At 33.7% G+C, this 12650-nt stretch overlaps 1 protein-coding gene across 1 annotated transcript; it reads right to left on the bottom strand.

Annotated features, from left to right (window-relative positions):
• Positions 1-1515: 1515 nt before the first annotated feature.
• LOC144553816 (potassium transporter 5-like) lies at positions 1516-6385 on the bottom strand. Its single transcript, XM_078302008.1, has 9 exons — positions 6254-6385; positions 5306-5528; positions 4836-5084; positions 4334-4384; positions 3974-4234; positions 3825-3877; positions 3567-3681; positions 3213-3467; positions 1516-2690 (listed from the first exon to the last, which is right to left on the bottom strand). Exons 1-9 carry the CDS (start codon positions 6383-6385, stop codon positions 1732-1734), a joined length of 2298 nt encoding a protein of 765 aa, XP_078158134.1. The 3' UTR covers positions 1516-1731.
• Positions 6386-12650: the final 6265 nt, after the last annotated feature.

Raw genomic sequence — 12650 nt, 5'->3', positions numbered from 1 at the left:
TTTAAAGCGGATTGGACGGTTTTGGAGTCTATCAAACTCAAAAGTAGGTCCCATGCCTATTGGATCGACCTACCCGTTCTCACGAATGTTACATGTAAATCCATTATATATAATCTACCATCATAAAAGAACTAATAGTTGGGTTGAAATGCATGATTTGTACTAGTTAATGATTAATTTTGTTTGACCGATCAACAGTTAATGTTAACTGTGGAAAATTAGGTCATTGCCGGATGCCCATGCAGGCCATCAAAATTCCAATGGAACCCTTAATCTATATAAATGATTACATACAAACAATAAATTGTAGAAACAATAAATAGTAGATGTATATACATAATCAACTTCATTAGAATAGCTTAGACTTTAAACAAGTATATATATATAAATTGTAGTTCCTAAACTTTAGTGTTGCCAATTGATTTTGTAATTTTTAAAGTTCAAACAATGAATTTTGGAGATAAAATTTTATATTTTTTGAAACTTTTTTTACTATTTATTAAGATAATTTGAAAATCATTGTAAACCATCTTAATAAATAGTAAAAAGTTCCAAAAAATATAAAATTTGATCTCCAAGCACATTTTAATATAGATATAATGTTAAAAGGTTTGGATCGACTATTTGGACTATGAAAATCACAAAACTAAATTGGTATGACCACGGCTTAGGAACTACCATTTTGATCCAAACGTCTCAACATGATTTTCATATTGTAATGTGCTTGGATACCAAATTTTACATTTTTTAGAAATGGTTTACTATTTTTTTATAATTTTTGAAAATCAGTGCTTTTCTGAATTTTTATTATTATTTTTTATTTAATGAAAAATTGCAATTTTAAAAAATTATAAAAAAATAGTAAATTTTTTTCAAAAAATATAAAATTTGGTCTCCAAGTACATTACAATGAGAGTGAGTCTATGGTACTATGCATATTATGATTTGTTACTGTGCTACGGCTCTATATTTGAGTTTTCAAATCCTAACGGTCGATCCGAACCGTTCATCTTGTTCTTCATATTAATATGTGTTTGGAGACCAAATTTTACATTTTTTGAAATTTTTTTACTATTTTTTTAGATTTATTGAAAATCACTGTTTTTGGATGGTCCAGAATTTTCAGATCAAGTGATTTTCTAAATATCTAAAAAAATAGTAAAAAATTTTCAAAAAATGTAAAATTTGGTCTCCAAACACATATTAATATGGAGAACAAGATGAACGGTTCGGATCGACCATTAGGATTTGAAAACTCTAATATAGAGCCGTAGCATGGTAACAACCCGTGATATGCATAGTACCATAGACTCACTCTTACAATGAAAATTATATTAAAAAGTTCGGATCAACTGTTTAAAATTTAAAAATAGAGATATGAGCGGAAAGTAAAACACCCTCTTTACTTCTTTACTTCCGTCTCTATATAATATTAATTTACATTAACAAACAAAATGATTACATTATTTAATCAAAATTCTAGGCATACCCATCCCACAAATAGGCTGAAGTCCACACAATGAAAAATGAATTAAATTGCAAAACTACATATATAAACGTACCATAGTTCAAACCAGTCAAAAGATAGTAAAGAAGAAACTTTGCAACCTTAATTGTTCAACAAAATATAACACACAAAACAGAATATAATTAAGAGCATTAATTATTGCTCAACAGTAACACGCATGCATATATACATATATGCAGTATTGCTGTCAGAATCACAAGTTGTCAGATTTCGTATATCATGCCAACTTTCAGAATTTGATCCCTCGGGATAAGGAATGCCTTCTCTCCTTGCCTAGAGTTCTTCTTTATGAAACTGTAAACATAATTCACAATTATCTTCTTGAAGATACCTGAGTTACGCTCCGCTCTCACTTCGGTCTCACCCAGCAGGTACACCACTCCATTCGTCAACTCCTGTTCATATATCTGGTTTTCTTGTATTATGTGCTGAGGTTCACTGATCTGCTCATCAAGTTTTTCTTCCACGTGTACTGCAGATTTTGCCCCTGGCCTCAATCTAATATTTTCATTATTGATGATCTGCTGTGATTGGGTTGTTTGCACGAAAATACTTTCGTCATGCACGAAGGATTTTAGCTGTTCTATCAGGGAAGCAGCAAATGCATTTGCATCTTCCTTTTGATCATTGTATCCATACCTCGCAACACACCGGAACAGCCTTTGTTCTTTTGGTTCAGCTTGTCTAAAAATAAACCTCTCTCCACTACTCACGTAAGGGATTGGCAAGGTCTTTACTGAGACAAAAACGAGAACTGAATGAATGTAAGGTACTTTTTCCACGAGATGAGCGAATATAGGTGGTACACCTTGTACAAGTTCGGTGTAAAGAAACCCAATTCCAGGTATTCTTCCTCTTATGCGCCTTGTAGTTAATTCTTCTAGTTTTTCATTGGAAACCATGTGAGTTAGCTCATACCAGTATCTCTTCACATGTACGTAATGCCAAATTCCCATGAGTGCCATCAAGACGGCTGCAACAGCTATAGGAAAGTAGCCTCCATCTTTGAATTTGTATAAGGCAGAAGAGAGAAAGATGAGTTCTGCTGCGCCGAATATTGTGAAGAATAATATGATCCAGAAAATAGATATTTTCCAGATCAGAAGCATTACTAATGCTACAAAGATGGTTGTCACGAACATGACCATAGTAACTGCAATTCCTGCAAAAATAAGATAATTAAGAATAAGAAATATCTCATGTTACATTGCATGTTTCAGTTAACTTTTTTGGTTAACCTGGAAAAGAACAAGAATACAGGATCTTTGAACTTTCAATACATTAGAATTACTTGAGCTCAGAGTCAGATATTGAGCTCTATATGATCTCTAGTAATTGACATGTTGTATGTCATTAAATAATTCTCAGTAAATAAATTGTAAACTATATTAGATGCCATTCTTCTTTATATATATAGATGAAATTCAATAAATAACCTGTATTAGATTGGTTTTTTCCAAAATTCATGGCAACATATATAAGTGAATTAATTTATATATAATAAACTGATGGCTTAATATTTGAGATTGAACAGCACAAAAATATATCGAGCTATAACATGCTCCACTAAGTCAACCATATGTTTCTGGCCTCGACGTAGCTGAAAACCTATAACTCTATTTTTCAACTCCATTTTCAGTGCATGTGTATGAATAAAAATATATATTATTATTTTTCTTCGTACCATAAGCATTGCCAATCTTGGTTGTGTCTTTATATGCAAAGGTTAATATGACACAAAGTAGTCCAAGTGCAAAGTTTACTTCTGGGATGTATACTTGCCCTTCATATTTCTTCGAAGTGTGCAATACTTTCACCCGAGGGAAGCACCCCAATGTCTGTGACTGTGATATGATGGCAAATGCTCCAGAAATCATGGCTTGACTTGCAATAATTGCAGCTCCCACTGATACTATAAAGGTTGGCCAGTACAGTGGACCTGGGTATATATACATATGAAAAATGATCAATAAAGCAAATTAAGGTTTATGGATTTTAATTTTGAAATTTAATTTAATTTTATATATATTGCTCTTACTTGGAATAGATTTGTAGTAAGTACCAGCGACATCTTCTGGGTGTTTTCTGAGATAAGCAGCTTGGCCTATATAAGCCAATGATACAGCCGGAAACAAAGCACAGCTGAAGCCAATCTGAATTTCAATTCAAAATATATCAATAGTGCTAATGATACAGATTTTGGTTGTTAACTCCTAATCAGAAATAGAAGAACAAAAGAAATTTAAAAAAAATGTGGATTTTGGGGATAACATCAGAGAATAAATATATTAATTACCTGGACAGCTCGGACGCTAAAGTGGCCTAAATCAGCAAACATAGCCTCCGTTCCTGCACTCAACACATGCACTCTTAGCTTAAAGACACCCTTTTATATTAAATAAATTAAGCTAATAAACTTGCTCTTTATGATTTAGTTTTTATTACCTGTATAGCACAGGAGAACACCTCCAAGTGAGATCCATCCTTGCTTCCCATTTCTGCTGAAGTAGTCTACAATGTACTTCGGATTGAATGCCCGTAAAACTCCGATATCGTAATGTATAAGGTTATATAACCCGATGCCACCAATAAAAAGAAAGTACAAGGAAACTATAGGAGCAAACGAGTAACCAACTTTGTCTGTACCAAATCTCTGGGCTGAAAAAAGGATTACAAATATGGCTGCAGAAATCCAGTCTATTTGATCTGTGTTCAAATTTTTAAGGAAGAGAAGTCATTACAATGATTATAGAAATCAATATCAATATAATAAATTTTTAAAATATATGAACTCCTCTGTCATACTTGTTGTTAAATTAACTTTCTCCGTCAGCCCACCTCCTACAGCAGATATAACTGCAAAAACCAAAGATATTCATTAATTGAAGCAATGAGGTAAACAACAGTTAATATCTCTAGTTCTACTGTCTAATACTCATCATCTATTTATATTGGCCTCTATCAAAAAACTTAAATGAGAATGCATCGGTGTTGTTTAAACTCTAAAGATGCACAGAAGTGAATTAAACAAACACACATATATTCAGGAAGATAAATTGATAAGGTATGGAATTTATTTCCCATGCGGCTGTGGGTGCGATGAAAGTAAACACTGAACATGTGTAATAACTAAGAACTCCAAGGTAAATTATACTCCACAGCTTGAATTTCGAACAAGACGTAATACTGAAAAGAAACTATGGAATCATGCAATTAAGATAGCGGAATAACATAATTTAACTTAATATTAGCAAAAACAAATATTAACTAGAATTTCAAGATCATGATTCCAGAACAGTTTAATTACCAGAGATAAGAGGGGTTAGTACACCATCACCCATAACCATGGAGGTGGCGAATATTGTACAGGTGAAAAGCAAGATCTTTGCAACTATGCCATTCTCTAGCTTTTGCTTGAGCCAGTGTGCCCTCTTTAACTCTGGTGTGAGCCCTTCCAAATGGCCATTCGATGCCAGTGCATCTTCTGCCTGTTGGTTCGGTACCAGGCTGATCTTTGTGTACCTTGATATCAGCGAGTACAATGCAAATGTGCCACCTACAAATTAAAGTTCTTTATTTTTATGCTTCTTAATTATGCATGAAGAAAAAGATACATAACATAACCTTTCTTTGATTGTGAAAAACATAAGGTTATATTATATCTATCTTTCTTTTTACCCTTTTTATTAAATAATTTGATTATACAATAGAAATGAAAAACAAATTAATTAATTATTAATTAATTAATTAATTAATTGTTGGAAAAGAAAGCCTTACCGTCACCATTGTCGTTAGCCAGTAAAACTATGAAGCAATACTTCAACAAAGGAAGGAGAATAAGACTGTAGATAATTAGGGATAAAACCCCTAAGATGTCGTCTTTATGTTTGATTCCATTGGTAAAAGTACTTGAATACACATAAAGAGGTGATGTGCCAATATCTCCATACACAATACCGATAGACTGGAATGCCAGACTTAGTGTTCTTGCCCAATCATCCTATTTTGCAGTTAGAAAAAAATAATATAAACAACCTAATAATGAACGAAATCAATAAAGATGGGAGGTAGGGGTAACCGCCCGACTGGGACAGGACGTTGCAATCCTTTGTTTGTAATTAGATGGTCTTCTTATATTTTGCAAGCATGTAACTGCTGTTCTATTTTTGCCTAAACTGTTATAGGCATGCTACTCTCTACTCTTTATTTTGGTCTTACATGTACTGGTATTTATCAGTGCCTTTTTGTATCTGCTGTAAAGCTCTAGTTGTTTGGAGCTTCTCAGCATTTGAACATGTTGGTTTCTAATGAAATCAGTAGGTTTCAGTTTCACCCACTTTCTCAAAAATAAAAAATAAAAATTAATAAAGATGGATTGATACAGCCGCCTTCATACTGGCAAGATTCAATACTGCTTTGGCGTTTTACCAATCTTGTCAGAAATTGATGTGTTAATCTAGTTCCATTTTTTCTCCTTTGAAAAAAAAAGGTTCACAAGTCCTCTATTCCTGTATTAAACTTGACTACGAGGGTTGTTCGGCCATTTGCTCTGATTACTATAATTTTTTTCCTTTAATTTGTTTTGCAATATACATAACAACAATTAAAATACCTATATATCCTCACTGGTTTAGCATAAAACCAAGAATTAATTATGTCTTTTTCTAAACATTTGTACACAATCGAAACTAGAAATCATGGCAGAAAAAACTATATCATACATACATTGGCACCATGGCGTTCTGCATAAGTAACTTTCTCCGCATCATGGAAAAATGAGTCGTGTCGATGTAGCCTTCTCCTTGATTGGTTTCTTGACACTTGCACCGACTCCGTTGTCTCAACTGCAGTTGACATTTTCGGAGTATAAGTTTACAAATGAGAGAATGGTGCTCTCACTGCAGAGACGACATGCCAATTGGTGTGTTTTAATTAGATATTTATAGACACATCAATATTGTTAAGGTTGTACAGTACTAGCTTGGTCAATGCATCCAAATTTATAATTCAATTATTGATTTAAAATTGATTGGTCAATGCTAGGTTGTCCAGTACTAGCTTGGTCAATGCATCCAAATTTATAATTCAATTATTGATCTAAAATTGATTATTTATTGCAACCTTCAATTTAATCAATAAAATGATAAACTGTTGCTTTCCACTAGGGAAAATTCTTTACATTCTATGTCAATGAAACATTATTGATTTTTATACCTTGTATTTTCTTGACCTCTATACTGAACATGTTCATATCACCATCTGCAAAAAACTATAGGTGCCTCTGCTTTACTGTCAAAGAAAAGAACAAATTAAAGTGCCTCAAGTTTCTCTCTTTTCTTTACTCCTCTTTAACCAAATAATTATCTATGTTTTGTACATTAATTGTTAAGCGGCCAAACACCACTGAAGGAGCCACATCAGTTTTAGAAAAAAAAAAAAAAACCTTTAAAACTAGAAATATTTGTTGAATGCTATCCTTTATATATATCCTTCTACATGGCACATGTTAGCCTTGCAAAACTGCAAATTTCATATTAGCATCCAAATCACAAACACTATTGAATTTGTCGGATATAATATCAGAATAAATATATTAGTTCAACAAAGAGGAAATATAACAGTAACTACTAACTATTTCTATCGAAATAGTATTTAATTTGCAATATGAACTTGGATTGCTGTCAAATTTAGCAGAAGCTTATTTTCTGATAAAAATAATAATATTTTCAAATTATGAATGAGCAAGCCCAAGAGTTGTGAATTTTCGAATCACAGGAAATTAATATTTTTTTTCAAGCACAGGAAATTAACATTACACCAAACTTCTATATAGGAACAACTTTTTTATGCATTTTATACTAAACTGATGATTTGTGTTCTAGTAGTTCTTTTTTTAAAATAAGTATGTATCTATTTTTTTAGAATTTTGGGTTTATAAGCAAAATTTCAAGATAGAATAGGGGTATAGCTAGAGCAAGATAACAGAGAACAAGAGAACAGAAAATGGAAGGTACCGCTAACTTCCACCTTCTGGTTTCGATATGAACAACCTCCCTGTCCTTTTTAACATTGAGAGCGGGACTTGCAAACGGGCTTGAGCTTGGCCAACCTAATCACATGTGAAAAAAGAACAATCCGGGATAGTATTATTTGTGCTTTGAGATTCGTGCCAGGTTAAAAGAACGATCCGGGACCATCCGTTTCAATTGTCCCCAGTCAGGTAACCTGAGAGGATATGAATTCCTTTGTACATTTTATCAGCTTGTAAATCAAGATACAAAAGTACACTTCAAAGTAATTCTTCTCAACAACAAACAATTTTTTTGCTAAGCCATTTGATCCAAATCGCACAATTCCGAAACTTCCTTAAAAATCACCAAATGATACGGAATGCATGATTCGAATCAGATGGTTCAAATGATATACGTGTCATAGTTTTGCCATGGTCACAAAGGAATTAAATGCCACTTTCTGGCTTTAATTTATATGTACTGAAGTTGAAACAGCATTATTTAAGGCTAAATTTCAAATTTTATTTTAATCTGAGTTCTAATTCTATTAATTTCTTTGAATCAAAGTTACTGTTCCAGGTATGACTCGGGGTGTACAAAAATACTGTCGACCCACCCGACCCATCTGACCCGTCCGACCCGACCCGTATTTTACTGGGTCGGATACGGGTTGGATTTTGACAAACCCGTTACTCTGGGTCGGGTCATGAGTTTGCTCTTAATAACCCGTTTATACCCGGACCCGGCCTATTTGTTGGTGTACAGTTGTAAATGTCTCTCATTGATCCTAACAATTAATTAATGTTTTACAGAACCCCTATTTGTTGGTGTACAGTTCTAAATGTCTCTCATTGATCCTAACAATTAATTAATGTTTTACATAACCCCTATTTGTTGGTGTACAGTTGTAAATGTCTCTCATTGATCCTAACAATTAATTAATGTTTTACATAACCCCTATTTGTTGGTGTACAGTTGTAAATGTCTCTCATTGACAAATTATCTGCTATCTCGGGTGTTGCATTGTAAAGTTCGCTGTTTTTGTCACCTTCTATTCTTGTGATTTTCTCAACCCTCTGATCCAGCTTATTTGAATCTGTCAAAATTTCAGAAGCACCTTGATCCTTGTGTGAATAGCCGTCTTTACATAGATTTTTGACCCTGCTTAGTTTAACAAATATTGATTATTTCTCCTAATGTTGACCCCAAAAACTTGGGTTTCTATTACACAGACTCAGTTATTATTGTAAAATAGGAAACCTAAATTTTTTTTTTTTCTGATATTGGTCTGGGATCAGTTTTGGTGGTTACCTGGAAAAGCAGATAATTGCAATTGAAAATAACAGCCCTAATTATATCTTTGGGCATGGTTTTGTAAATAGTTTAGTGCTAATACATTTATCTGGCATAAACAGTAGAACCGTTCTGCCATTTATTCCTTCTCATTTATTTCAGATTTTTATGCATAAAAAATTAGGAATATCATGGCCAAAAATTATGAACCGTTTAGTGCTAGTACATTTCTATTTTATTTATGTTTGTCACTTTTATTTGTACCTAGTTTTAATAAAAATAGTAAAAAGATATATAATAGATTTTCGATCAAAATTATAATCCGTTTAACCCGTCTAACCCGCATAACCCGTAATAACCCTTATATAAAAAAATAAATGGGTTGGGTTGGATTATGGATGGGTCAAGTAAAGAATTTTTTTAACCTAGTGTAATCGGATTGGATTCAAATTTTAATAAAATATCATCGACCCGTTCGTTGTACACCCCTAGGTATGAGTTGTATATCGATCTTACGAATGTTTTGATAAAGAAAGCATCATGACATGCATGTTGATAAGATAATTAATTCTTTAATGCAAAAATAATTTTCTTTGGGGAAATATGTAAATTTTATGATAGTACCTAAGTATACCTAATCGGATTATAAATAGGGCTTATTAACAAAAATTCATCAAATTTGTACATTAAGCATTTAAACTCATATACGCCGTATGGTCGATTATAACTGGATACTTATATTTTAAGACATAATAGAATCAATAATTGAGTTATTAATTATAAGTTAATCAACAGCTTTGACAAAGTACAAGAGCAATTATATATGTTAATGATGTTGTTGGCAAATTGCATATATATACTCCTTCAAATATGATTCTAGTTAATTATTTTCAGTAAATTCTAATCCTAATATTTTAGCAATAAAACTACAGCAAAGCCCAAAACATTTTCTCCATGAATTTCTGTCATTTGTGAAATACATGCTCATATTGTCAAATCGGTACTATCAGCACTATCACTACACTTCGCACAAGCATTCAAACTACCCAAATGGGTAATCAAATACATTGACCGTCTACGAAGGAGTTTCTTGTGGAAAGGGCATTCGGTATGCAGACCGATCAGCTGCCTCACGAACTGGGAAAGGACATGCGCCCTAAAAAGAGAAGGCGGGTTGGGAATAATAGACATAGAGGATCAGAACATAGCACTCATGGCCAAATGGTTATGGAAGATACACAACGACCCGGCAGGACTGTGGGCACAGGTGCTCCAACAGCTACACAACATCACAAACTCGGCAGAACTAGAGGGGCAGGGTTCCTTTTTTCTAAAGGCCCTGGTACAATTAAAACCCATTTTTAATTGCGCAACAGAAATGGACCAGAACACGAATCGCCTGAAATGGAGATGGACCAGGGAAGAAACTTTCTCAACGGCATCAACATACCAAATGCTACACCAGAAGGGAGTGCGGTGCCAATACCAAAAACAGTTGTGGAAATTAAAAATACCAATGAAGGTAAAAATCTTTGTATGGTTACTTTTAAATGACAAACTGTTAACAAGAGAAATACTTACAAGGCGGGGCTGTGTGGTTCACATCGAATGTGTCATGTGTGCAACAGACACTCTAGAAACAAGAGACCACCTTTTTTGGCAATGCCATTTGGCTAAAAGGTTTTGGAGGGGGCTGCTGGCATCAGTTAACCTAACGGTCCCAACTAACACAACATCCATCGGGGATGCATGGTGGGAACACAGGAAGGTATTACATGGAGAGACTAGGAAGAGATGGGATGTGGTATGGGCCTCAGGAGTTTGGGAGCTGTGGAAGGAGAGAAACAGACGGATCTTCTCACAGGAGAGTAAACAAGTGTATATGTTAATTAATGAAGTCAAAATACAAGCAATTACATGGGGAGGCAATTGTTAGTAAGATATCAGATAGAGGGGCAAGGGAGACGGGCGATCATGCCCGACACTTTGCGATGTTTTTATCTATTTTGTTTACCATTTAATATAATTCTAGGGGGGTAGAAGAGTGAGTGTGTAAAAAGAGCCCTAAGGGGTGTGTAAATACTTTTCTTATCTTAATATATTGTCAGCAGGCTTCTTGCCACCTGACCTTCAAAAAAAAAAAACAAAAAAAAAAAAGAAATACATGCTCATATTTCTTTTACAGTTGCAAATTTCAAAGAGCATTTATTATGATCCGAGTGCCATTTTCAAATTGGTCCTTGTGTTGCTTACGTAATTACTTTCCAACCCTCGAATAATTATGTCCCAGAACAAATCCCTAAACGAAAAGCAACCAAGATATTTTTGTTTTGAAACAGCAACGATTCTAGCGCAGTTGTTTGAGTGCTTCGCACGCAAATTAATCAAAGCTCGGCTGACATCAGAAACTTCGATTTTGTAATCTTAACATTTCAAAATGAATTATTGAATTAATTTATTATAAAGTGAAGCGGTAAAAAATGATAGAAAATGAGAGTATTTAAACTAATTTGTGAGCTTTTTTTTTCTTGAGCGTTTGACTTTATATTAAATTAATTTATAAATTTATGAAAAACAATAATGCCGTCAGAACTTTTCATCTGTACGATAGAATTATTTGCAAGGAAATTTAGTTTATATTTTGGAATTATTATTTCCCACTTTCTCTCTGTGTGAGAAAGAAATTTTTTTTTATAATTTTTGTTAGACCCCACTTACAAAAACAATTATATCTAAAAACAGGCAATAAGTGTGGTTGTATATGATCGATATGCACGTCATTAGATTCGATTAATAGGAATCTTTTTTACGATTCGATAAGGACTCTATTCAAGTTGTATGATCGATATGCACGTCATTAGATTCGATATGCACGTCATTAGATTCGATCGATATGCACCCCATAACTAAATCCTCGTTTGGCTGTATATGATCGATATGCACGTCATTAGATTCGATTAATAGGAATCTTTTTTACGATTCGATAAATTAAATAACCACCAATAATTGATGTAAAATAATCAATTAACGTACATTTGACCTCGTTAAAAAATGTTAACGGTTGGGTGCTAAGCAAAGTAATTAAATTATAAACAAGATATGTACGACTCGGGTTGCTTCGGTAACACTTATTGAGGTCAATGCGCTCTTTTGAATTGTCCACGAACAAACCGGCAATAAATGTGGTTCCCACAAAACACTGTCATTGCTAATATTATTTGAAGAACCAATCTTCACCTTAACAATAACCCATTTTTCTTCAAATAAAAACAATCTTTTCTTCTATATGTTTGAATTTAGTACTGTCAAAAAAGCTTGTTGCTCGCGGCTCGATCGTGACTCGTAGCTGGCTCGTTCGTTAACAGCTTGCTCATTACTGGACTGAGCTGGGGACAAACTCGCTCGCTAGTTTGTGAGCTAGCTCGCCTAGGCATAAATTTATGAATTTGTGTGCATTTTATACTGTCCAGCTCGATTAAAAAAGTTTGTAGAATTTACTTTCTTCTCAAAACAAGGTTCAACCAGACCCAGCGAGTCGACTCGCCATCTCACAAGCTAGCTCAGTCTAACTCGTGATAATTTCAAGCTGAAATTTCAGCTCAAACCTCTAAAGTCAATTCGCTTGTGACTCAGACGAGCTAGCTCATGACGAGTTTGAGTTGGACCCAGCTCGTTGCCACACCTATTCAAAATAAAACGCAAGCTGTAAAATAATTTAATAAACAAACCTAAAAGTGAGTAGATATATACCAGAAGAAGTGAACAGAAGTTTATTAATTGTTTCTAGTTATTCCAAGTCTGAGCTCATGCATGTTAGC

The sequence above is a fragment of the Carex rostrata genome, chromosome 5 (genome assembly GCF_964058835.1).
Source record: "Carex rostrata chromosome 5, lpCarRost1.2, whole genome shotgun sequence".
Classification (NCBI taxonomy): domain Eukaryota; kingdom Viridiplantae; phylum Streptophyta; class Magnoliopsida; order Poales; family Cyperaceae; genus Carex; species Carex rostrata.
This window is presented reverse-complemented; position numbering and strand designations above follow the sequence as displayed.